This window comes from Corvus hawaiiensis, chromosome 18, assembly GCF_020740725.1.
Source record: "Corvus hawaiiensis isolate bCorHaw1 chromosome 18, bCorHaw1.pri.cur, whole genome shotgun sequence".
Taxonomy (NCBI): Eukaryota; Metazoa; Chordata; class Aves; order Passeriformes; family Corvidae; genus Corvus; species Corvus hawaiiensis.
Window position 1 is genome coordinate 673,055 of NC_063230.1, and position 26,599 is coordinate 699,653.

At 53.8% G+C, this 26,599-nt stretch overlaps 1 protein-coding gene and 1 long non-coding RNA gene across 4 annotated transcripts in view; one reads left to right on the forward strand and one right to left on the reverse strand.

Moving 5' to 3' along the window:
- TBX5 (T-box transcription factor 5) overlaps positions 1-8,255 on the reverse strand; it is a 44,151-nt gene extending 35,896 nt beyond the window's left edge. Inside the window, exons 1-2 of one of the 3 annotated variants that reach the window (XM_048323192.1) lie at positions 8,184-8,255; positions 519-694 (exon numbers count right to left, since the gene is read on the reverse strand). In XM_048323192.1, coding sequence (XP_048179149.1) covers positions 519-665 — 147 coding nt within the window. In that variant the 5' untranslated portion in view covers positions 666-694; positions 8,184-8,255. Of the gene's footprint in view, positions 1-518; positions 695-839; positions 866-3,075; positions 3,676-8,183 lie in introns of those variants that run through there. The other 2 variants (XM_048323190.1, XM_048323191.1) reach the window with 2 other exon arrangements.
- Positions 4,651-11,666, forward strand: LOC125335517. The gene is made up of 4 exons (XR_007207468.1): positions 4,651-4,806; positions 6,826-6,917; positions 7,695-7,816; positions 9,794-11,666. It is a non-coding gene; the product is annotated as an uncharacterized LOC125335517 (long non-coding RNA).
- The last annotated feature ends 14,933 nt before the right edge of the window (positions 11,667-26,599 follow it).

Consider the following 26,599-nt stretch of genomic DNA (forward strand, 5'->3'; position numbering starts at 1 on the left):
GGGGTGCCCACGCGGGACAGCCACTGCCCGCCCTGAGTGCCCGCTGCGGGTGTGGGGCGTAGCTGCGCCCGCCTGGGTGTGCGAGGGGCGCAGATGGGTTTGTGTATATATATAAATATAAAATATATACATTTCTATCTTAGATACGCCCAGCAGGAATCTCCCCTCCTTGTGTGTTCTCCCGTGCCTTTGCACGCTCAGGCGAGGACACCCGTGGGTGTGTGGGTGCTGCTGCGGGGCGGCTTCCCCTCGCTCTTATTTCGGGTCCTATTCCCTGCCTGCCCCTCCGCACCCCCCAGATCTCACACGGGCACATCCCCGCAGGTTCAGCGCCTGAGCACGACCTTAAATAACACTAAAGCAGGATGAGGCCCACGGCCAGGTGAGGCTTCGCCCTCGCGTGGGGCCTAACGTAACCCAGCCACCCAGCTGGGGTGGGGAAAAACGCGGAGAAAAGGGGAAAATACCAACAAAATTAAACAGTGACGGGGTTGAAGGAGAGGAGCATGGGTGCTTACCTGCTGGGTGAAGGCTGCTTGGGGTGAGGTGGGCGACTTGCTGGTGGCCCCGAGCTGCGTGTCCTGCTTGGCTTCAGCCTGGAGCTCCTTGGCCTCCGAATCCGCGGGCGTGCTGGGGAGCCCGAAGCCTTCCTCGCTATCCGCCATGTTACGAGCTTCCTTCGCCGAATCCCCCACTGCAGGCACACATCGGGAGAGAGCAGAGATAAGAGACGCACAAGTCAATGCTGACGTTTAATAAAATATAGATATTTCTACAGCGGGCTGGCTCCGAGCGAGCGCAGCGCCGGCCGGGGCTGCCCCGACCATGCCGCCACTCACTTCGGCTGCCCAGGCAGGGAGCGAGGCCCTTTAACTTCGGGAGAGGGAGAAATAAAGACTTTTATTTATTATCGCAGCCCGCAAGGGATGATAGGATTTGGGGGGGGGCTCGGGGGGGGTGGGGAGGGAGGGGAAGGGGGAGGCGGTATTATTGAATGCATCTTTTGGAGAAGGTAAACAGCGCGTTTTAGGGCTGCCTGGCAGCACGCGGGGAGCGAGGCACCCGAGGGGCTGTGGGACAAGCAGCTCATCGCACAAATGGCTCTGGAGGTCGGGGGCTTCAAGGTGGGGGCTCCAGAGCCTCCCCGAGGCTTGGCCACCTCCAATTCCTTCGGGCTCGCTGCGGCCCAGGAGGGTTTAAAGTCCCCACTTTGCTCCCAGGGAAGTGGAAGCTTTCGCCCCACAGGAAAACACCAATGACACACGAGGCCACTTCTCGCACCCAATTCCCAAGGAAAACTCAACTTCTTGCACGTCTTATAAAAAATGAAACATTTAAAAAGCCTGTTCTTCCCTTACCCCGGGCAGTTACAAGAAAAGCAAAGGGTGGACGAGGAAATGAAAATATAAAAGTGCAAATAAATCAACCGGACAAACACTGTGCAAGGTAATGAGGACTCGGGCTGGTGAACGGGGAGTGGAATTGGGGCTGGAGTGAACTAAGCCACAACATTTGGGATAAAACTGCACCAGCAGAGAAAGCGAGCTTTAAAAAATACATGGTTTATATCTGATGCGAGTAACCGCAGTGAGTTTTAAAAGCTGTATTTTGAATTAGCTTTAAAGGCTCTATCAGGAATGGTAAAAGTTTCATAGCAACACAAAAAAACCCCCCAAAAAGATAAAAGCAATTGAATTATCTGCTAGGTTTTTATTGTTCTTAAGGAGTTCAGAGTTTTAAGAGCTTAAAAAAATATATTTCTTGCGTGTTTCAAAGAAGGGGATTCAGTTTTGAAAGGCCAACCATATGGAGGCAATATTGGGTTTAAATACATGAGAATGTTTTTTAAATGAGTTCTTCGCCCTGCAACGATATTTGAAAGCTGTTAAAAATCAAGCAGAGAGCGCGAAAAAAAGGCAATTCTCCTTTAAAAGCGAAGGAAATTTGGGAGTGGGAAGGAGGGGGGAGAAAATGCTCTTCCCCGCTAGTGGTGGGTAACCCGCACACGCACGGATCTGTGATTTAAAAGGACAAAAAGCCAAGGGACTCCAGGTCCGCACCTCTGGAGCTGCAGCTCGTGCCCGGGCACGGCCCGCGCCCAATCCCTGCCTCCTTCCCTCCCTTCCCAAAGTCTCTTTTCCCAGCGCGCACCAGCCAGAGACCCACGGGCGAAGCGAAAGCGCTGCGAGCGCGGAAAGTGCGCGGAGCGCTGCGGGAGCCGCTGCCCCGGGCCCGGGCCCAGCCCGCGGGGCAGAGCCGCAGCTCCAGGGACCTTTTAAGGCTTTTCTCTTCCCCTCCTCCTCCTCTTTTTTTTTTTCCCCCCGGGCTGTTTGGTGTCTTGTTTGTTTGGGTTTTTTTTCCTCGGGAAGCGCCGCTTATGCATTTTTTAATCGATTTCCCTCCAGCTTGGAGCTGTGACTCCCCCAGAGTTGGCAAGGTTAGGGGGTAGAGCGAGGGAAAATAGTAATAACAACCCCTAAAGCGTGTTTATTAAAACAAAGAGGGACCCAGCCATGGCAGCGCAGCCCAGCCCAGCGAAGCCTCCCCGATGCTCTCCGCGCCCAGACATAATTAAGCAGACATAAAAATAATCATAATTTTAAAAACAGAGGGTGTGACGACAAAAAAAGAACCCCACAGCTGAGAGCATTTGGCGATCCGTGGCTTCTAATTTTTTTTTTTTTTCCCCTTAAAAGAGCTTCTGAGAAGAAATGGAGCTTGACAGAACCAGGCCGCGGTGGCTGGATGAAAAATGCATCTCTCTTTGCTAAAGTAGCGCCAAGTGGGTTTGCGGGAGGAAGAAACACAAGGGGGGAAATGGAAAAAAAAAAAATAAAATCAGCACCCTCTGCTTTTGTTCCGGCCTCGCCCCGGGCCCCCCCAGCCCCACGGAGAGAGCAGCCCCCTCTCCTTCCCCTGCTCCCCGCGGCTCCCGAGGCCTCGCAGCTCCTCGGCAGCGGCGATTTGTGGCTCCCGATGCCCCCGGGCAGCCGCTCTCGCTCTGCCTCGCTCACGCACCCGCACACACAGAGGACAGACCCCGACGGACAGACATGGCAATGGAAGAGCCGTTACCTTGCTTGTTGAATTCCATGCACTCAATGCATCTCCACATAAATAATGTGTGGGTCTATTTCCCCCGTTTGCAATGGAAATTACAATGGGATCAGGCTTCTCGTGTGCATATTTCCTTTTATTTATTTATTTGCGGATCAGCATGTGAAAACCCAGCCTGGAAGAAAAAATTCTATCCAACGCAAGCCTGCTTCTCTCTCTCTCTCTCTCTCTCTCTCCCCTGCTCTCTCCAAACACTTCCAGGTTGTCAGACGCACTAGAAAGGATCCTGAGACCAAGATAAAGCCCCCACCCCCACCCTTTTCTCAGCCTGATCTGATGCAGTTCTCCCCAGCCCGCTCTTGCTGCTGCCCACCTAAAAATAATTTAAAAATTTAAAATAGGAATTAAAAAAAAAAAATAAAAAAGAGAGCGAGAGAGCAGAAAAAAGAAAACAGCACCCTCTTGGGAAAAAAAGAAGAAGAAGGAAAAAAAGTTTCGGCCGGCTGGTAACCCCCGCTCCTCCGGGCAGGGTCGCGGCGCTGCCGCTGTGGCTGCGCGGAGCCGGGCGCGGAGCGCGGAGGAGCCGAGCGGAGCGCGGAGGTGACGTGGGCTCGTCCAGCTCCGTTCGCCAAGTGCCGGGACCCGCTGCCCAACCAGCTGGGATCCTGCTCCGGAGAGACTCCCTCTCCCACAGCCCTCCCTCCCGCCCCCTCCCCCCCAAACCTCCTTTTCCAGCCTATTTTTCTGGCCGGCAAACAAGAACAAGGCACAATCATCAAACTCCCCAGCAACCCTCCCCCTCTCCTTTACCTCCTTCCCCGCTCCCTCCCTCCTTCCCTCCCTCCCTCCTCCATCCATCTCTCCCAACCAAAGAGAAAATTCAGCGTCTGGGAATATCCTGCCCCCCCCACCCCCCAAAAATAAATCGCTGGCTCCGCTAACCTCGTACCACCCCCAGTTCCCCCCTCCCGCCCTCAAAGGCAGCCCAGAGGTGTGGATTTAAACCCAGCTCTAAATTTGCTGGTGCTCACAGAGGCCTTTTATTGGGGGGTGTTCCCCCAAAATAGCTTTCCCTAACGGGTACAATCCCCCCCCCAAAAAACGCGTCGGAGTGGGACCGAGACCCAGCGAAGGTGGCCCCGGGGTGTGCGCGGGGCTGTGGCCCCTGTCCCCGCTTGTGGCCGCGTCCAGGCTCCTTCCCCTGCCCTTTCCCATCCTCTTCCTCACCCCTCGCCGCGCTGCCACGGCCGAGGGCCGCAGCCCCCCGGAGCTCAAATAATCAACCCGTCAGCGAGGAGCGGCGCTGGGGGTTTATCTGCATCTTCCTTCGCTCCCTCTTTTTTTTTTTTTTTTTAAATGTATTATTGGGAGGGTAAAGTTGAATAGGTCAGCGCAGGGTAAACAGCCTCCCTGTCGCATTCTGCAGCCTGAAGAGAACCAGATTGGCGAGGCGGATTTTTGATAAGACTCGGAATAAATGGCATGGTTCAGATCTGCTCTGCCCACCCTCCTCCTCCTCCTCCTGCTGCTGCTGCCCCCCACCCTCTGCTCGCCGCTCTGTCCCGTCCCCCCACCCATCCAAAAAAAAAAAAAAAAAAAAAAGAATCCCTCACTCTTTGCTGCCTCTCCATCAATTTTTTTTTTTTTTTTTTTTTTTTTTTTTGCGTTTCGAGGAAGTTTTCAGCAAATCCACCCTCGCTCCCAGCTCCCGCAGGGCGCGATAACACCGGAGCCCTCTGAAAGTTTGAGGTGAGGAAGGGGAAAGTCTGGGGGCGAGCGGCTCTTGGGGAGGGGGGTGCGTCTGTGGGTGTAGTTTGGCATCTCCCAAACCCTCTCCATGTGCGCGCCAGTCCCAACAGCTACTTGAGGAGAAACAGCCAACAGTAAACCGTTGCAAATAAGAATAATAAAATAACTGCACTTGTAGCCGCAGAGAATAAGCCAGAGAATGCTACTTAAACAAACAGAGCGAAGCTTGTCCCATATTTCATTATTTTTCGAGGGGAAAGGAGCGGTGGAGCCCTTCCAAACACAAATAAACCACGCAGCAAAGCGGGCGCTCCTTCCCCCGCGGGGAAGGCGGCGGCCGCAGCAGCGGCCCCAGCCCCGGCCTGGGGCGAGCGGGCAGCGGCGGCTCCGCACAGCCCTTCCCCTGGCCTTGGCTGTGCTCCGAACGGTGCAAACTTGGGGGGAAAAGTGGGAAAGAGGGAATTAAGCAGGCGGGCGCGGCGGTGCGGGGAAGCCGCGGAAGCACGCGGTGAGTGCGGCCGGCCCCGCGCCGCACGTGTGCTGCGAGCATCCCCCAAATGCTCATCCTCCAAAGGAGAGGGGGATTTTCCTTAAAAAAGAAGCAAAAGCAACGAGGAGAAAGGTTTCTCGCAGCTGCAAGCGAGAGAGAGCACGAGCTTCCCTCCCCTCGGCGGAAAGAAAGGGAAAAGTGAAAATCCCTGAAGTTCGGAAGAGCGAACCCGAGCACGGCCGCTGCCTAGAAAAGCACTCACCTCTCCAGTGCCAAACTAGCTCTCAAACACCTTGAAGACAAGTTGAAAACGATGCAAATAAATCGTATTTATTTCCGTCTGCAGGTTGGGGGGGGAGGAGTGGACAAGGAGGGAAAGAGAAAAAAAAAAAGCAGCTGGGGAAAAAAGGACGGCAAATCCAGGCTCCCCCAGGACTGGAATGGCAGGGCGAGGAGCCTTCCAGCTCGAAGCCGGTTTGTGGTCTCCGACAAATTAAATATTACTGTTTATTACCAGCCATACTCCGATAAAATAAAGAGAGTTCAAGGCGATAGCTGCTATCTCACGAGCTTTGCTCCTATAGGACACGGAGACGTCACCAGCCACGCAACTGGCCTGTTCTGTCATGGTTGACTGCAGCAGTAATGGAAGGTTAATTTGTATTATTCTCCTCTTTTTAAAGCTCTATCAGGGAGATTCCTGCCTTTATTTTTTTTTTTCCCCCAAAAGAAATCCACTCAGTGAAGTGCAAAATACACCGTGGCTGGGTGTGTGCCGCTTGTGTATGATGGATGTATATATAAATACATATATTCACAAGGCAGACTCACATATGCGGCTGTGAGGGGTTTATATCATAGACGAGCGTGTATCACCCAAGCGGGCTGGAAACTTCAGGAAAACTCACTGATCCTTGGAGCAGAAGCAGGGGAAAGCAGGAGCAGAGCTCCCGCTTCACCAGAGGGTTAAATTAATCCAACGGGATTGGCATTATTCAGCCTAATTTCTCTTTCTAAACAAATAATGCTGTCAGGGTGAGCAGGAAACTTGTCCAGTGACTGCTCAGGCGCCTCTGGAAGCAAGCACGCTGGGCTATATATAGCAAATGATAACCTGGTTATTTGCACGGATTCAAGCGTGCTTCAGGAGCCAATTATTTGCTCTGATTAAATTTAAAAAAACATAGGGAAAAGAAAGAGAAAGAAAAAAAAGTAGTAAATCCAGGCGATTATTTGCCAAATGAGATTGACAAGGGAAAAAAAAATCAAAACCCTCCAGATCCCTCCAAGTGCAGCCAGTGACTGCAGAGATGCCGCTGGCGCTGCCCCGTGTCCCAGCTCTCCCTCAATCTGGAGGGATTTTGGGATGCACTCGCGGTCGCAGCAGGAAGATTTCACACCCCCTTCCCCCCCCCCCCCCCCCCCAAAAAAAAAAAAAAAAGTTGAATAAAGAAAAAAGTAAAGTAAGAAAAGTATACACAGAGAGAGAGGGAGAGAAAATGATACTAAAGCGTTTTTTCATCCAACAGAAAAAGAGAGGAGGAGAAACGGGGAGCGAGGAAATAAAGAGCAACACCTGAGGAAGAGCGAGAAGATGGTGCGGGAGCTGGAGGCTGCCAAGGTGAGTGTTCCCAGCGGGCACCTCAGCCCGGCTCGGGCAGCATCCCCCGCACCCCGGCAAGCCCTGCCCGCACTTCCCCGGGCTGAGCTCTGCAGGCGCCCAGGAAAGCCAGGCCCGTAGGAAAAGCACCGGCAAGGATGGCGGAAAAAAATGAAAGGAAGGGGGTCACGGAGGAAAAGCCCCCCCTTGCCCTGATGCGCCCCATTTGCCGGATCTGGCCGCGCTCCTCAGCTCAGAGTCCTCCCAAATGTCCGGGATGGAGGGAAAAAACTCACCGAGAGGAGGGAAAAAAATCCCCGAGGAGGATTCTGCAGCTGGCACCGAGCGCCCAAAGGTGCTGCTGCTGCCAGAGCAGGATAGGGCCTCACCCAAAACGGGAAATAAAATCCTCTCCCCCGCAGCCGGCATCATCTCCTGGTGTCCCCTGAGGTCCCCCCGGGGCCCTTGAGGCCTCTACAGCCGAGGGACGGGAATCGCTTCCCACTGCCCGCCCGGGGACCGCTCGCTCTCGGCCTCCTGCAACAGCCTGGATCCCGCTGCTGCCGGGGAACGCGGGACCCACGCGGGAGCGGGGAGACTTGAGGGGTGAGAGAGGCAGCACACGCAAGAAGGCAGATGGGTATGTCCGTAAATAAGGATATTTAAGCACGGTTGTGCATCTGTGAGTGCGGACACCCCGCTTGCACACACGCTCCACGCACGGTGCCTCTGCGCTCAAGCCTTTAACCAAATTTCATATCCCGTGTGTCCTAAATATAATTTATTTTATATCTTTAGACTAAACGTGCGGTGGAACCGCACGGGTGAGATCCGAGAGATGCACGTGAATAAACGTGGCTGTTCGTACACGTAAATATCCGCAGGCACACCACAAAAACCGCGTGTGCGTGGATGCGCAGGTGATGAGATCTTCACAAACACTTGCACAGCAGCGTTTCTGCCAGCTTAGGCCACCCCTGCCCCACCCGCCATAGGGTTTCTATAGATATTTACATCTTACCCGGGGTTTAAAGGCGGATTTTTGGGTGCACACCAGCCTTAATCAGCCCCCACCTTCCGCACATCTCAGTGGGAGTGGGCGCAAATCTGCGCACCCGCAGAAGGCGGGCGAGTGTATCAGCGTGGATGCACCGCCTATGCACCACACTCTCTCCCTATATATATATATATTTATATATTTATATATTCTATAGAAATAGAAATCCCCCCCCCCCCTCCCCACGCATTCTCCAGCAGCCACGGCCCCAAGCACCGTGGAGCACTTACCTCCGTGGGGTGGCGGGTGCGTGGCTGGGCCCCCCCGAGCTCTGTGCAGCCCTGCCAGGCTCGATCCCGGTTTTTCAGCTCCTCCCCGCCGGCTCCGGGAGCGCAGGATCCGGCCCGAGCAGCCCCGGCCCCACCGCCCGGCCCCGGCGCCTCGGGCCGCGGGGAGCCCCGGCTTTAGGGCCCCGCATCCCGGAGCCCCGCACGGCCCCTCTGCCCTCCTTTGCAGGGTGTCCCTCGCCCTGGAGGTTTCTCCTTGCGGGATTTCCCCGGGAGAGGTGGAGGGAGGGGACGGCCAGGGTGCTGGCTCGCAGTGGGGTCGAGGTGTCAGCAGTAAGAAATAGTGCCGAGCATGAACTCACTCCCCCCGCCCGCCCTCCACACCCCTTTAAAATCACTTTTTGGGTCGGCTTCACCAAATCGAAGAGGCTTTTGCATTCACTCCTCTCGCCGCTCCTCGGCAGCCACCCTGCCCAGGGACGGGGCAGCGCCGATGCCTCGGCGCTTTTGGCCTCCCAACGCTTTTTTTTTTCTCCTTCCCATATTTTCAGAGAGAATCAGCTCCCTCCTAGCAGGGATTATTATTTTTCCTTCCCATTTTTAGATAATTTACTTCCCCTCTCCGACCAGTTCTCTCTTTGCTTTTTTTTCCCTTTTGTTGGCCGCTTTTCGCTCTGGTGAAAAACGCACCTGGGAGCAAACAAGGGTTTAAAACAATCCTCCTCTCTGGAAGCATTTTTTGTCCATTCACTCGTTGGGGCTTTTTTCTGTGTGTTGGGTTTTTCCGCCCAATTATTTCCTTCTTTTTAAATTTTCTCGCAATCCTGGGGGCAGGGACAGACTGCATTGACCGGAGAGCTGATATCAACAAAATATTTGTATGGAAGTCCCGCCAATACAGTTCTCTCATGTCATTATTTCCATTACAAAATCCTGCATTTAGTGCTGCAGAGTTGCTTTAGACGAGCCTTCGGGGGTAGATACCTGGGTCGAGGGCTTTTTTTAATTACAGGTGAATAACGTTTTTCTTTTAAAGATTGTGGTTTCAAGTAGTTTGGATTCTTTTTTTTTCCCGCCCTTCTGGCTACTTTAAGAAAAAAAAAAAAGTTTGCAATTAAAACCCTTTCCCCTCCCTGCAGCCCATTAATTTCCCAGGCGAACTGCGGGCTTTAAAATAGTGACGAAAATGAAAAATAAGGAGCCGGGCAGAGGCAGGGCTTGGCGTGGCGCGGGCACGGCGCTGCCCTTCCGCACCTCCCACGCGTGGGGTGAAGACCCCTTTTCCTCCTGGATGTCAAGCAGAGCGAGGGGATCCCAAAATTAATCTAGAAACACCCCTGGAGCAAAAGGGATCCATTCTCTTTTCCCTGTCTCCCTCCAAAAAGGCATCTCTCGGGGAGGGGACTCCAGGGAGACAGGGCGCGACCTCCTCCCCAATTTTTCCCCAAGGAAAAATCCTGCCCAGGAAAAGAGGGAATTCGGCTCATTCCTCTTTCCCCCCATTATCAGCGGGTGATGTTTTGGTGCCCATGGGATCCCCCTTCCATTCCCGATCAGTGCCCGATGCTCCCAGCGCGTTATCAATGCCGGGCTAAACTGCTCTTCGCAAACAGGGTGTCCATCAGGGCCTTATCTCGGCCCCAAGGAGAAAAGAAAAGCAGATAAGACCTTCGCTCTCTGCCTGGGAAGAAACTAATGGGGGCAAGAGAGGGGAAAAGTCCTCAGCGCCCCGCGCCTCTCCCCGAGAGCGATCTTGCCATGACCTTGAAGGGGAGGCGGAGGGGGGCAGAAGGAGCCCGATCCCGAAGGTTTGGACTCAGGCACTGATAAAAGGCCTCACAAGCAACACCTGTAAATGCCCTTCCCTTCCCTTCCCTTCCCTTCCCTTCCCTTCCCTTCCCTTCCCTTCCCTTCCCTTCCCTTCCCTTCCCTTCCCTTCCCTTCCCTCGCCCTCCCGCTGGAGCCCCGGGCGGGGGGACACCCCGGCCATCCCCACAGTTCCCTCATTTCTTCCTCCCTTTCTCTCCAACTCATTTTCCCCCCCTCTTTCCTCCTTCCCAAGCCGTCTCGCCTCCTTTCTTCCCCTTTTTTCGTTTCTCCCCCCCTTTTCTCGCTCCGGCCGAGCGACAGCGCAGCCCGGCCGCTCTGTTACAACCATATTATCCTTTGTATTCCCGGCCATCCACAAATTTCGGGAGCAGGGGACGGGAGCTGTGGGCCCCCGGCACGGGAACTGCGTTAACCCGGCTTTGGACGGGTGTCACGGGCGTCCTAAAACCCACTTTTATCCACGAGGGAAAAATACAGATTACACCAATAACCCAAACACTTCTTGAAATTTTTGTGTGTGTGCACGTCTTCAGAAAACGTTAAATACCAAAAAATATTCACAGGACGAATAGGAAAGGAAAAAAAAGAGCATTTTCTCTCCTGTTCCAGGGCTAGATGAGGTCCCAAACTGTAACTTCAGGGCCCTGAGCTACCCGAGTGCTGACGAGAAATCGGTTTTGAAGGGGCAAAGCCCCGCGGGTGTGTGGGGGAAGCACCAGCAGTATTTGGGAGCAGTGGGATGCCGTATGCGGCTTCCTGAAGTGTCAGGGATTTAATTTTGAGGGTAGCAGGTATCTTCCCTGGAGAGCTTTTCCACACCAACAGAGGTGGGGGTCGGGGCTGAATATCTGGGTGGTGTCGGTACTCGGGGTGCTAACCCTGATTTTTTAATGAGCCCACATGTGCCTCCACCCACACAATCCTATGGATTTGTACCTGTTCCACGGGTATCAACGTTCCACATTGGATACGTGCTTCTCTGTCCTGTGGTTGCGGGCACAAAAATTCCTGCTTTCACCCCTTGAAGAAATTTTAGGAGCTCGTTTCGTTCCTGCCCGGGATTTCTGGGGCGCAGCCAGGGGTGGTTACCTGCCCCGTGTGTGTCTGTCAGGCTGCCCCCGCAGGTGAATGCTTTTGCCAGCTCATTTTGGGTTGAAAATGGTTCATTTCTAACGAAAAACTCTTTTGAGGGGTAAAGAGCGCTCGAATCTCTGCGCAAAAAAGCTCCCTCGGAGGCCGGGTGGGACCTGCGGAGCCGAGCCCGCGTCCCCCCGCCCAGGCTGCGGGCACGGGAGCCACCAACCTCCCCACTCCGGGGGCCCGGGGAGCCGCCGTTCGAGACAATGTCTATTTTCTGTCATTAATAACTCGTTTCTTCCTTAAAAAAAAAAAAAAATCTCGTTTGGATCCAAGATTGTTTTTATGATTCAGTCGGACAAGACGGAACACATGTTAGTTTAAGCAGGTTCATGAAATAGCTGTAAATCAAATAAAGTTTACGAGTTTAGCAGGAAATACTGAAAAGATGAGGGGGGGAGGAAAAAAAACTCCGCCGAGGCAGAGAGCAGCAGGCTGGAATAGTCGGTGGAGTTTTGTCCTGCTCTGTGTTTCTCTCTGTTCTCTTGTGCATCTTGCCGATTAAAGGCCTCGAGACCCCGTGTTGGCGCCAAGTGGCATGTTATTAATCAGTTATCCCGAGGTTCAGTCCGCAGAAGAGAGAAATTTAATCACCAGAAACCAGACCCGACATAAAAGAGAAATCTAAAATCAATTCCCGCCCGTCGTCCCGTCTCCCCCTCCCCTTCCCCACCTCCGAAGCGAACAGAACGAGCAGAAGCAATCAAGATTGCGCTCCCTCTCCCTCTTAATTGCGGCGGGAGAACCGCAAATTTCTCCGAGCTTTAGCCCGAACAGCATTTGAAAAAAAACCTAAAAATTTTAAAAAACTACAGAAAAAAGCCCCAAAGCCCCGCACCAAGTCTGTCCTTGATCTCGCTATAAAAACGTGATGGGGGAGAAATATCCCGAGCGGAGCCTTTTATAGTGGAAACAGGGGGTGTGGGACGGGGGGGTGCGGGTGGAAATCCCATTTATCGCTGGGAAAATGATCTTTGAAGGCTCCCAGGCCTGGCGGGGAGGGGTCCCCTCACCCCAGATGCCCCCCAGCCTCTGCCTCCTTCCCCCAGCCCAGGTTTTGCTCCAGCACGGGAATTCTGAGGGAAGGTGTCTCTCCCAAAAGCTGCGTGTCCGCCCTCGGGAGCTGAGCGCCGGCGTTCTCCCCACAGACACCTTCCTGCCAGGGCGTCTGGGGTGGGAATCCCAGGTTTGGGAGAGGGCAGGAAAAGAAATCCTCGTCCCTCATTGCTGCAGGGGGGACGGTGCCATCCTCGGGGAAGGGACCGCAGGTGACAGCAGGGCAGAAGGGTCCAAAAAAACCCCTTCGCTCCCCCCAAAATAACCCTGCTTGGAGTCCAGGGGAAACGGGGAGCGATGGGGATCGGCTCCGCAGCTTCCACGCGTGTTTCCCATGGGAATCACCCCGTCCCTGTTTCCTCCCGGCTGCGCTTGTCCCCCTGGGCTGCGTGAAGGGCACACGGAGGAGCTGCGAGCCGGGCGGCCGCCCCGGGGCTATATTTGGAAAAGAATTTGGAAGCCCTCCCAGCAAATCTGTGCGAGAGGTACCAGGCCCCTTCCCCGACCCGCTCCGAGGGTCTCCCCACTCCCCGTGGCAGCGCTGCTGGCAGCGTCCCGCTCCTCTCCATCCGCGTGTTTATTCCTCGAAAGAGAAACGGCTCCAGAAAAACTCCAGCGCGAAGTTTTGCCTGCCCGAGCCCCAAGAGAGGCGACTGCGCCCCGCGCCAGCCAAGGCTCGCACTTTGTGCCAGCCGGATTTGCTTGTTCTGCCCTAAAAAAATAATAGCAGGAGAGAGTCCTGTGGGCCTGGACCTGGGGGGGATGAAGGGCGAGGGGGGAGCAGCTGCCTCTCTGCCCTCTTTCCAGCCCAGAGAAGCTGCTTGGCGTGTTTTTTAACGAAAACCATATTTCCCCGCATTTTTGTCTTCCCAGCACCCTCTCAAAAAAACCTAGAAAGCAGCGCTGTGAGCTGGGTTGCCTGATGGGTTTCTTTCCTCCCCTCCACGCTCTATCTGCTCGTTTTCCTACAGCCCAAACAGCCTGGAAACCACAGAAAAAATAATCAAAGTGCAGCATGTTTTCCCACAGTAGGAATTCATGTTAGCACTCTCTCCACGTCTTGATCCTCTGTTTGCGTGTGGGTATCCGGGCTGAGATGCCTTCAGAGGCACACGCACGGATGCAGAAGGAGATTTTGGGGTGTCCGGAAAACACCCAGCCCCACGCACGTGTCCGCCCACGGCCTCGGGGCCGGATGGATCCCCGTGGATCTGAGGATTTCCGTGTAAATACGGGAATATCCGTGTACAAGTGGGAGTGGAGCCAGCTCCAGCCCGCCCAGCAGCCTGGGGGTTCCTCCGTGCCCGTGGTGCCCCTTCCCCACTCGGCGTTTGCCCCAATAACTCTTCGGCTTCTCTGCCACCTGGCCGAGCCCCCCCCGCGGCATCACGCCGGGGGAAAAAAGGGTGGAAAATAAGAGGAAAAGGGAAAATTTGGATTCCCCACCGGGCGGACTGCGGCCAGGAGAGCTGGTGGGCTCCGGGGGGAAGAGAGGTGGGCGGAGATGGCTCGTTTTCCAGCAGAAAAAGGTTTTCCAACCCCCCACCCCCCCCCCCCCACCCCCGGCTGTCAAGCCCATCCGAAACTCCTCCTCTGTCTGCGGAGCGGCTCCGCTCCCCCCTCCCGGCTCCCGCAGCTGGGCGGCGTAGGTAGCTCCAGATAAGTGAAAGTGGTATTTTTATAGGCTGATAAAAGGGACTTATCTCGGCTTTCCCGAATCTGACAAAGATTCCCTAATTGGTCATTTGCCCACAGCAGCCTTCCCCAGCCCAGGGCCCGGCTGACGCTATTTTCAGCCTCCAACGGGGGTGTCACGCCTCCGGGACCCCCTCGGCTGCTGCTTCCCGGCCTCTCCCCTTCCCAAATCCACGGCGACGATTTCTCCTCACTCCCACTCACCCGCACGCGCTGGGGAAGCCGGGGAAGTGCTGCATCCCAAGGAAGAGCAGGGCCCATCCTTCCCTAGGGCCTGCCCGCCGGGGCTGGCTCGTCCCGCTGGGCCACCCCGCGCGTCTCGGCTCAGACACCCACACTGATCATTCAGTCTTTTAGCCACACCAAATACACTTTATCAGCCGGGAAAAAACCAAACCCTATCACATCCAGAGGCACATGCAAGCAGAGCAAAGCTCTGTATGGACAGAAAACGGGTGGTGATGCTCAGTTATGCACCAAACCTTCCTCCTCCAACCTCCAGCTGCCGAGATTAGATGGAAATGTAATTCCTGGGATTAAATGCAAACGGCAAAGCAGAGAGAGCTTCCTTCTGCCGCAGCTTCCCCGGCAGCCCAGCTCCCCCTGGAACAGGCTACAACCACCTCACCACCAGACTCTGCTCCATACATGAGCTGGGAGATTTTTTTCCTTCCAATGCATTTTAGTCACCAGACTACTAAAAAAAAAACCCCAAAAAACCCCGACAAAAACTTCCCAAAAAACCAAAATGAGGAGGAGGAAATGCATTTCTGAGCACCCAGAGCTTGCAGCCAGCTGGCACCACAAGCCTTGGAGCGAGCCGGGAAGTCGCCCACTACACTTATTTCTCATTTTCCTTTTTTTTTCCTCCCCTGTGGAAGGGGGGAAGGGACTCTGGGATTAACGGCCATCTGACCTACCAGCGGTGTAGGGACATGAATCAAACACAATCAAAGGCCCCAGTGTCAGCATTAGCCTGACCCCTACAACTGGCTCGGGCTCGGGGCTCGGTGAGGCCTGGTTCTGGCCAGAGCAGAGTGAACCTGGCCCAGGGTTATTGGTGCCTGCCCAGGGCTCTGCCCAGCCCAGCCCCTGGCGCTGGGGGTGCAGGGCCCGTGGGGATGGACCCAGCTCTGCCCCACCAGAGCACTGAGTGAAAACAGATCTCCCCCCCAAATCCGTCCACTCCAATCCAGGGAGAAGAGGAAGGGAGGTGTGGGCTTGGAGGCTTTTCTGTGATTTTTTGGGGGTTTTTTGTTTCTTTGTCTTTCTTCTCACACCTTTTTCCTTTCCGTGGCTTTTTGGGTCTGATTTCCTCGAGTGGGTTTGGAAGGAGCAGCTTGGCAAGGCCCAGCCCCATGGAAAAGGCCAAATCCCAGTCCCACCATGGGGACTTGGGACTCACAGCCCAGACAACGTCTCCAGAGCCGGCCCTGAGGCTCAGCAGGTGCTGAAAAATGCAGGAACTGAGCTTTGTTAAAGTCCAAATGGCCCAAGTCATCTTCAGACACAGCATGGCACCCGAGCACGCCCTTCAACACCATTTTCCCATCACAGAAGGGAGAAAGAGGAGCACATCAGTTGTTATTCCTAAACAAGATCTCCAGCAGGAGAGTGCTTTGTCTGTAGGAGCTGATTTTGATAGGGATATTTCAGGAAAAAAATCCAGTTCTTTTTCTCTTCAGTGAACCTTCCCCACACTCAAAAGGGACACAAAAATCAGCCGGGTATCATCAGCAGGGAAATCCGTGCTGCCATGGCTCTGCAGGAGCAGGCTCCAAAGGGGATAGACGTGGTCCTGTCAAAGTTTCAAGCTCACCTTCCATTTAAATGTCATTTTTAATGGAAATGCTGCAACCTCCCCTTCTCTCCACTAAGCCCAACACGGGCTATTTTTATTTCCTCTATGCACGCTTTAACTGAACACTGACTGGTGCTTTTAACCTGCTCTTCCCAAATATATAGAAACGAAATCCTCCTGTTAGAAAGAAATAGATGCCAACACTCTGTCAACAACACTTGGCTCTTGAGCTTTACCAGGTGAGCTGGCACCAGATCTGGTTGGGCATTTTCTGCAGCTACTGAGTGAGGGAATCTCATGTGGGAATCCCCAGAGAGAGCTGGCTCTGTGGGATCTGCTGACGCTCCTCCTGGCTCTCTCCAGGCACAAGAAGGGAGCCTGCAGCAAGGCTCCCATCAAAACCAAGATGCCAGAGGGTTCAGCATGCTCAGAAATCAGCCTGAGCTTCCTGAGAGGGAATTCAGAGTGGGGACATCCACCCAGAGCAGATTCGGGGCCAGGCAGAACTGTGAAGCTGCTGGACAGCCAGGGACGCTGGGAGCAGCGTGCTGGTCACAGCCCTCCCTCTGCCAAAGCTTTCCTGCCTCCAGGTTTCCGTGGAGATTGGATTCCAGAGCGCAGGCACTGCCCTGCTGCCTGTGAGACACCTCCCATGGCCAGAGAGGCTCCTCAGCTCAGCCTCAGAGCAGAGCCCAAGGTCCCTGGGATGGGGCGGGAGGGACAGATCTACCCGTGGCAAACACCTCGGCTGCGGGGCCCAGACCTCACCCTAAGGAAGTCTCCAGACAGGATCATCCCACCCCAAATTTTTTTCCACAGCTTCACCTACTGGAACCATCAGCTCCTTGCACGCGTCACCAGCGTCACGACACAATCGTGAGAAAACATCACGGAGATTTGGTGTCCACTTCTGTTTCAGTGGGATAAAAATTCCCACATTTCTGACAGTGTGGGGAGTCCTGGGAGAAAGAGCTGCTGCTCATCCCGGTCAGTGGATTCCCGAATGGATCGGGGGTGCCTGTGCAGTCCCTAGTGCACGAGGATCCTTATCACACGGGTGCTCTCAGGGCCAGCAGCACGTCCCACACTCCCAGAATTTCCCAAATCAGTATCTAGTCATGTAAGCCCCGATTCCCTTCCTAGGAAAGGCAGAATTTCAGGGCCTCTGACAGAAAATTCCATCGCCTCCGTGTGATTTTGACGCATTTTTTGAACAATTGTGAACCCATCTGTAAAATGACAGAGTAGCCTGATGTGTCTTGGGATGCTTTTTGGGTAGGACAAGCGCTATGAGATGTCATGGTGGGCTCACCCTCTATGAAAACAAGGGACTTCAGCATCACACAGCTCTGCAAGAGGATGGGAAGAGAGCAAAACCACCTCCATTCATTCCCTCCCAGCCCCTCTTAATTCTATCCAGAGCACAGAGCTGGCTGGAAGCTCTAATTTGGATAAGTCTTTCTGGCAACTGCTCTAAACCCATCTGCTTCCACAGACACGGTTAAAGTGCAGCGTGAGCCAGCTCTGACTGTGACTGCTGCCTGAACCGAGAGCAGAGAGCGCAATCAGAGGGAACAGAGATGGGAAAGAGAGGAACGGGGTTGGGACTGCAGGGAACAGGAGCAAATTTGCCTCAAGAACAAGTCCTTCGGTCTCGTTAGTCAGGCTGAAGTGGTGCTTGGGCCTTTTACAAGCCCTGTGCATCAGAGAGAACTTCCTGGGAGGCACAGAGTGGCTGCTTGCGCTCAACCAGCTCAATGGATGCTCCAACCCTGAGCAAGGTTCCTCAGGCCAGGAAACCCTCCACAAAGCTTCGTCTCGCTTTCAGAAGCCTGACATTGGTTCTAAGCCATCGACCCAATGCACCACAGCTGCCTGAGGACTCCTGCAAGAAAAAAAACAAGCAGCTCCAGGGAAGTCAAGGCTCATTTCCCGAGAAATCCGGGGTGTTACGGGGGGTTCCCGCTCTAGCACCAGCCAGGCTGTGTGGGGTGGAGGCACCTCTCTCATCCCAGCGTCTCTGCGAAGCTCCGCAGCCTTCCCGTTTCTCCTTCCACAGAAAGTCCTCAGCACGCATTTGGCGCACTTTACAGGATGATGATGACAATGTGTTTCTCCTAAATAAAATCCATTTTTAAAGAGTACATATGCAATTACTTTGGGTTTTTGGCCTGTATTCAGGAAAGAATTTCCCCTCGGGTCAGATTTGGCAGAGGCTGGTGGGGTTTTCTCGCTTTTCCTCTGTAGGGTGGGCCATGGTCCACTTCCTAAGATCGTCTGGACATTTTCACCTAACAATTTCCCTGCTACTGCTGGGACCCAGGACACTGGCAATGCCCTTGATCTCTCCTGCGTGTTCAGGGTTTTGTGGCTTTTGGTCTTTTGTACTGAGGGTCTTAAATTTGTTATAGGGTGTCGGGAAGTGTTTTACGGCCTGCAGCATGCGCTGGATGTGCTGGGGACCCCTCTGGATTAAGCAGCTCTTCCATGGTCACCTGTAATTGGGAGAGCCTGTGCTCCATGAGGCAGGTGGTCCCTTCCCAGGTTCTGTCAGCCCTCCCTGGTCTTGCGGTAGCAGGGCTCTGACATCCAACGGGCAGGAATTACACCCCCAGCAGGGTCAGGTGGGACATCTCCCCTTGCTCTCATTTGAGGTGTGATGCTTATAAACCGAGGTGATGGGGCGTATTGGGATCATAAACAAGGTGGAAGTCCTGGGACTGGGAAATTACGGAACCTGGGCTCTGTTCCTGTCGTGCAGGACCCTTCCCTCTCCACTCCTCCACCACCAGACCACACTGGTTACTCCAGGCTCACCTGAAGTCAGAAGGAAGGGGTTTTATCTACTTCTGTAACAGAGAATCCTGCACAGCTCAGTTCTAAATCACCGAATTTCGGCCCAGGCAAAACCAATACCTGTGGATCAGGGATACCTTACGGATGAGGCACCGTTCCAAAGCTCATATCTGCCTGATCCGAATCCTTCTGGTGGTCATGTCTCATTTACATCTCACCACCAGCAGCAATTTTGTTTAAAGCTCCTTCAGACCCCTGCAATCCCCCACCTAGAGAAGCTACAGCTTCAAGATCACCTCCAAAACCACAAAATTCCCGATGGATTTCAGACAGGATTGCTCCTGGGTCTGCTTGGGATCCAAGGGTGCGTGCTCGAGACCTTGGCCATGTCCTGAGCTCAAACAGGCTCTGCACAGCCAGGAAATCTGCTCCAAACCTGGCACCAGAAACGCCCCCCCCGCTACCAGACCCAACGTGCAGCACAGATCCATTCCCCCAATCCTCCAAAGAGAAAAACAAACAAGCACACAAATGCCAAAACATTAACTACTCCCCACGTTACTCAGCCTTCTGCTAATTAGTAGAAATTTACAGCAGCTGCACTACTGGAAGTGAGCTCAGCCTTTAGCCCTGGAAATTCCTGGGGAGAATAATTTTCTGCAGTTTTTCTGGACTTACAGAAATCTCCAGGAATGTTCCAATATACTACCTAACTTCAGCAGCATTTCTAAGCCTTCTTTATTCTGCTCCTGCTGGGGTGACCGTGAAGCTCACAGGCATGAAATCCACAACTGCCTTCCCTCTCAAAGGCTCCTGTACAAGGCAAATCCAGGGATGCGTGTCCGGAGAACCACAGAGGAGAGGGAGTGGAGCCCTCTGGCCTGGTGTCTTCCACCTCGTCCATCAGCTCTTCCTGACCAGCACAGACCAATGCTGAGAGCCCTGCGAGGGGTTCCTCACGTTTGGGTTTCGTGTCCCAGTTTCCTGGTGGAACTGGCGAGCGGTGATTTTCTGTGTGCGTGATGAAGGCTGGGTCTCGACAGAAGCAATGTGGTTTGTTTTTTTTTTTTGGCAGGATGAGGTCTAGATCTGTTTGTCAGTGCTCTTTGTAAAGCTGGAAAGGTGGTCTGGATAATCCAAGCCTGGATAATCCAATAATTCACCAGGCTGAGTGTGCAGCACCCATCAGGGTTTGCTATCACCCACCTGCCCGATGGGTCTCAGCAAGACCACAGGGCTTCTGTAAATAAAACAGAAATAAAATATATCCACCCACCTCCCACCTAAAATGGCATTGCCCAGCAGATCATTTTGCCACACTGAGTCCCCAGCTATTACATTCTAACAGACCTTCCTCCCTGAGCAATCCTCGCCCATTCAGACCCCACTTTCTGCTCCAGAGTGGGAGAGAAGGTCAGAAATAGCTCATGTGTGCTCCCAGACTGGATGCTGCAGGACCAGCAGGTAGGCAGCCAGGTAGACAGGCAGACAGACACGATGATAAGCCATACATCTGGCATGTGAGGATCATGGCAGTGGAATTACCATTCCCCAGCCAAGTTTCACGCTTTGGGGAGTTGTTTTGACATGCTGTCAATGCCGCACCAGAATAACCTGATTTATTTCCCTCCTTCTCTTTGAAAAGGTCTATTTGGTGCCATTTATTTTGCACTCACTTACTCGCCATCCTATCAGGAGGCGGGAGGTCAGCAGGGTCACTCCTGAGAGAGTATCACGTTCTGTACAGGATAGAGAAAACGCTCCAAGTTAGTGGGAAGGGAAGAATTCATGCTGGGGCCTCCTTTCAGCCTCTGCTCTCCCACAGTGGGCTCGTAGACCTCTTCCCTTCCCACATCCTTGCTCTTCCTTTCAGATGGACAAGCCAGTTCCACTGTCACTGATATCCCACCAGTATCAATCCCTCCTCTGCTTCAGTTTTGCTTCATTTTCACCTCTGCTGATCCTTGGCTGGGAATTCTCAATCCGTCCTTCGTGTATCACACAATAAAATCCTTCAGTCTTTTCTGTCTTTGCATCTGAAATGGATGTTGGGTCCCAAAGTGGCTGCGAGAGGAGCTGGAGGCACAGCAGCAGACAGGAGAGGTGCATTGCTCATTTCCACAGAGATCAGGATCACTGCAACAGGCTGAGGCATTTTTAGGGATAAAATATGTGGTGAATACCCATACTGGTGTGTAAACACAGCACTCACACCGGTGCCCAGTTTGTGTCAGTGGCCGCACTGGTTTTGCTCTGGGATGGCAAATCCCACATCCCTCCAGGCCCACCTCAACCAGGCAGGAGCCATGGAAGCAAAAAACTGTTGTGGCAACAGATTTGGGGCTGAGACACCCTGAACCCACCGACCACCGCAGCAAAAGCGAACACCGAGGTCACAATGCAGCAGCTTCAAAGGCAGGTGAGAGAAGAGAGAAACCACCCATGAGTTATGGGACCTTTTTCTGACGTGGATGGGCCAGGAGTGGAAATAGCCAGAGCCTGATGCATCCTTCTGCAGCAGAAGGAGCAGCTGGGGAAGCAGAGAGCACAGGCAACAGTCCAAGGCACTTGAGCTCAGCAGCAGCAGCTCAGAGCTGCTCGGTAGCAAGGCAGGATCTCCCTCCCTCTGGATAAATCCTGTTTTATCTCTGCCTCCCGCACACAACCTGCCTTTTGCACCCTTGCCATCAGTCAGGAAGGTTCCCTGCACGAGTGCAGTTAAGGCTCTCACAGGACAATTTTAACTGGAGACTTCAGCTGGCACCTTTGCTTTGTTTAGTTCATGGGCTGGGGGACATCGAAGCTGAGCGCGAGGGGGTGACCGGGCATTAGATCATGGAATAACACGAGCTCCACGCACAGCTGAGAGCCAGCACTTGACACTTGTCTTCTTCCATCCTCACAGCCCTGCACTCGTGCTGCTCCAGCCGGGAGGCCTCCATCCAGTTAATCACCCTCACACTTGATAGCTCCTGCCTGCCCAGCTGTCCTGGTGTTTCCAAACACATGGACCTGGTCCTCCCCACCGAGGAGTGAGTGGCTCACAAATCAGTGGAGCACTGGGAGAGTTATGTGTGGTTGAGATAAGCACGGAGGCAAAGTACAGGCATTTATGCAAAGGTCTCCTTCCCCTCAGCAAAGGAGAAAATGTGACCTAATTGGCTCAATAGAAACCCCCTCTGTCACTAAAAACCAGAAGCCAATGGTCAAAAATAGAAAGAAAATACTGCTAGGAATAGAATTTTCTTTCTGTTTTTAGAAAGAATAGCACCCCAGAAGAAGCAATCCAAGAACCCAGCATCATGATCCAAGGTAACATAAAAATAGCCACGGAGTCCAAGGGAAAAGAGGGAGATATTTCCAGCCTGCACACTGCAGAATTCCCTCTGGAAACGCAGCGGGTTTGCTTCATTTCCTCTTCAGCTTTTGCTGAAATATCGAGCAGCACAAAAGCCCCCTCTTTGCACTGAGAACACAACTGCTGAGTGCATAAGCTCTCCCCACATCACATCAGGCACTTTTCCATTCAGCGACCAGCCTCTTTTGACTCCCATCCCTCTTTCCGAGAGGAGGCAAAGCTGAACTGAAGAGCTGATTTTGACAGTCCTTTATTTGCAAACCTGCTTGTCTTTCAAAGGCATTTCAGCCACGGAAATCCACTGAATGGGAGAAGAAACCCCTCACCAATTCCTGCATCTGTCCAAGCAAGGACTTCCCCAGAGGAGGAATGGAGCTCACGGAGGAGGTTTCTCCTCCTGCTCCCTGCTGACACGGCCTCTTTCCCCGTTCCCACTATTCAGTCTGAGCTCTTCCACATCCTTATGTAAAATCCAGCTGCTCTTCCAGTCTCTCCTACCCAGACCTGTCTCAGCTTCCATTCACAGAGGGCTGCTCCCAAAGCTGCCTGAGGATCATTTCCTAGTCCGTGTGCTCCTCTTAAATTAATGAAGTGGCTACAAACAAACAAAAAACAAATCCCAAAAAAAAAAAAAAAAAAAAAAAAAAGGGAGGGAGGGAGGGAGGGAGGAAAAATGACAGCGGAGCTTCTGGATGAGTTTGCAGGGCATAAATTGAGAGCCGGGACTGATAACCAGCGCTGTAAAACCAGGAGAGGCTTGGTTTTACAGGGGAGGGTGGTGCAGGCAGCCTTCCTCCCCGTTTCACAGCCCGGGAGCAGGAGAGGCTGTCGGCCCCGCTGCGGTGAAACAGCCAGGCTGGCTGAGATCCCCAAACCGATCTCGTGAAGACGAGAGTTGAATGGACACTTCGGTACCCTCCTAATCACTCCTTTATGACGGTGTTTTAGCTACCTCGGATGGAGGCTGCGAGGAGATCAGTAAATAAGGGTTTTTCCTTTGTTAACCTCCCTGACTGCTTTGGGCTGCTTTGACACCCTCCAAAACGAACAGAAAACACGCGGGTAAATAAAGGCTTCGTCAGCTGCACGACGTGCGAAACAAGAGCGGTGGGAGAACACCCCCAGGATTCCCTTTACGGGATCTCTTCCCAGCAGGTCCCCCGCTGACAGGAGAAGGGACCGCTGGATGTTTGTCCTTCCTCTGGCAGGGTGACAACAGCTCCTGAGAGGTGCAGGACGCGTCTCTGCCCTGCCGAGGAGAAGACATCCATCCTCCACCTGACCTCAGGGGAAGCTGGAGAGGCTCCTGCCATGATCCCTCACCCTCCCGGTGTGATCTCAGCCTGCTCTATCCACCCCCGTGTGCCAGGATGAGCCCCTGCTGCAGGCTGTGAGCCAGGGCAGCACCAAACCACCTCATCCAGGGCTTTTTTCTCCATTCCCCACTCTGTATCCACATCCCAGCCCTGTTTCTTGCCAGTTTGCTCTTCCCTGTAGCGAGGGAAAGAGGGAAAAGGGAGTTTCAGTGCCCAAACCTCAAGGTCCTTCTGAGAGCTCTCGCCTGCCGCAGAAAGTCCCTTCATCATCCCTGAGATTCACATAAAAGCAGCTGAGGTTAATATTGGAGAAGCCAAACTATAAACTGAGAATTACGCTTTAGCCTAAATAAATCATCACCTCTGAGGCCGGCTCTGTGGCTGAGTGGGGAGGGAAGGGGGGAAGCCCCTCGGACTTCCCGGGACTGGGAGAGATGGGATGCGGCATTTAGGGGCTGAACACTCAGAGGCCTCATCCAGTTTACTGGAATCAACCTCCTCGCTGTTTGCCGGGGGAATCTGTCCTGGTTTTAGGGGGCTCCTGGAGGGAGAGCCTCCCCCCGGCACCCCGGGGCCGCTTCCTCCCTCCCTGCGGGAAATGTCCCTCTAATGATTCCCCTGCCCCGCTGCTCTGCAGTTTGTCAGGCTGCCTGACTTCGAGCCATCCTGCATCTGTTTCGCCTAGAGAGCCACGCTCGCCTACATTTTAATAAACCCTATAATTTACACATTTCCCTCGTACCCTGTAATTTCACCACCCCGAGACGCAGCGAAGGGAGAAAGCGCAGAGCTGGGAGCAGCTCGCAGAGAGCGCTGCCAGAGAATCAAGAAATAAGTAGAAGGGCTTAAATCTGCAGCAGTAAAATAATCCAGGGGAGGGAGCCAACAATGACTGCAAAATAAACATCTCCCCCTGCGAAAGCCCGCAGCCAGCCCCGCTCCTCGCAGCCCGGCGCTGCCAAGAGATCGGCTGCGCTGGGAAACGCGCCTGAGGACTCCAGGAAAAAAAATGGATGTGGGTTATATGGACCCCTTTTATAAGGCAACTGTTAGCGGTAACTAAGTTTAAATTTATATGTTCAATAAAGTCTCTTTCCCCCCCCCCCCCACCCCTTTCCAAGTGCCAGAACCACTCAAGGAAGCCGACACACGCTTCCCATTTGAAAATGTGTTATTTGAGCATTTTTATTCTCCGCTTTTGTTCTCGGGGCTGCAGCCCCTGCGAAGGCGAAGGGGGGCATTTCTGCGCCGAGATCAAAGCGGCTCTGTGTATACACACACTCGTGCAAATTATGTATTTGTGATCAAGTAACGCAGCATCAGGAAAAGCCAGGCGGGCATGTGGGAGAGTGAGATATTTACACAGGCCTGGCCAGAGGCAGAGGCATTATTTTAAGTGTTTTTCGCCGGTGCCAAGTCATCTGTTCACATATCCGTGTGTGCGCGTAAAGATGATGGAGAGAGCAGCTCGCCAGAGCCAGGAAATCCAGCGCTAACCCCCCCCAACTCCCAAGTGTGTCTTGCCGGGACTCCTGACACCCTCCAAATCTGGGTGTCCCCGTTCAGAGTCCCTGTCACAGCGAGCGACGGTCACGCAGGACCCGGGACAGCAGGAGGTCGCTCTCCCTTCCCCAGCGCAGCTTTACAGCTCACATAAATGGATATATATATTTCCCCTATAAAGACACGATTTAACCAAAGGATCTCGGGTTCTTCGGCATCAGGGAGAACAAAAATTAATAAAAGAAGAAAAAAACGCATTAAAAAAAAAAAAAGGCAAAAAAAGAAAATAAATTTGCCCTGTGCCGCGTTCCCCAAACGGGAAATGAAACCCTGTCACCCGAGTCCTGGGGCTGGAAGGGTAGAAAGCAGAAGGTGAGAAGGGAGCACCGCGGGATCTCACGGGCCCGGCTCTCCCTGCCTGCCAGGGATCGTTCCCTCCTGTCTTTGCCAGCTGGACAAGGAGAAAAGCTCCCCCCACCCGCCCCGGGGGCCGGGAGCGCCCGGGCCGTCCCCGGGCAGCGCCCTGGGGTGCGGCGAGCGAAGCCCGTGGCGGGGCAGCCCAGGAAAACCGGCATCGGAGAGAGGAGCAAGGGAGAAGCCAAATCCGGCAGCGTGTTTACGACGTAAAATGCCGATAAAACTTGCACTGAAATGATTTCGAACTCAAGTCCGGGCGGGAGGGGCTCGAATCGATTGGAAATGTCCTTTCCAGATGGGTGGCTGCCGGAGGAGCCGGCGGAGGCTGGGTGGGGAGAGCTCCCCCGGGGACTGTGAAGCAGAAATCTCTGCTCTGAGCCAGCACCAAGCCTGGGAGGCGCAAACACAGCGGAGCAGCTCCAAAATGGGGCGCAAAAGCGTGGAGAAACGGGGAGACCCTCTGAGGGGAGGGAGGCCCTGGGGCGGGGAAGGGGACCCCGGGGACCCCGACCCGCAGCCTGGGACAGGGACACGCAGCCCCGCGGAGCATCCCCGGCCCGGCTTCTCCCCCCGCTTCCCCCTGCTCCTTCCACTCAATCTGCATTATTATTAGCAGTATTTTATCCCAGGAAAAACAAACGTCTCCCTCCCTTCCCAGCACACGCCGGGGGGGTAAAGGGGTGGCAGGCCCAGATAACAAAGCAGCTGGTGTGGGACGAAGTTGTAAGGAAATAATTGATATGTAATAAGGCTGAGTGAATCTATCCCAAAGAAAATATTGCGTAAGTGGTTATGATTAAACATGCCCGGGCGAAAGGCGCTCTCATAAAGGAGTAATGGAGCTAAGGAAACAAATGATCATTGGGAATGTTAAACACAGAGGGGCATTTCATCACACAAACATAAATTCAGCTTGAAAGAGACTTAAGGGGAAAAAAAACCAAAAAAGAAGAAAGGCCCATCCCCCCCGGCCCGTTACCCTCAGGTTGTGCGACGGACGCTGTTTGAAGATGCTGGAAGTGAGGGGCGGGGGGGGGAGGGAGGTTGGAGATCCCGCTGCAGAAGAAGGACCCGATCCTGCCTCGTGGGTTTAGACCCGGAGCGAACCCAAATCTTCATCCACGCAGCCCCTCCGTTCCCCGGACGTGTGACCAGCCCGTCCTTCCTTTGGGTCACCCCCCACCCCCGATGCTCTCCCGGGTCGGGGCCGGATCCTTCCTCCATCCCCCGACCACCCCGTTTTCCCCTCCCCACCAAGGGATATCCCTGACCAGGCAGCGCATCCCCTACCGAACTCCGGGTCTTTCCCCATTTTTATTAAAAAGCGAGAAATAAATTAAAAAAAAAAAAAAAAATTGTTACCCCAGAGAAACGAAAAGAAAAATTTAAAAACAAATAAAAGAGGAAAAAAACAAATTGCCAGAGCCTCGCTCCCTTTTCCCAGCGCTCTCCCGTCCGGCTCAGTCCCGTTTCCAAAGCCAAGGAGCGCGGCCGCACGGTGGGAAAGTCG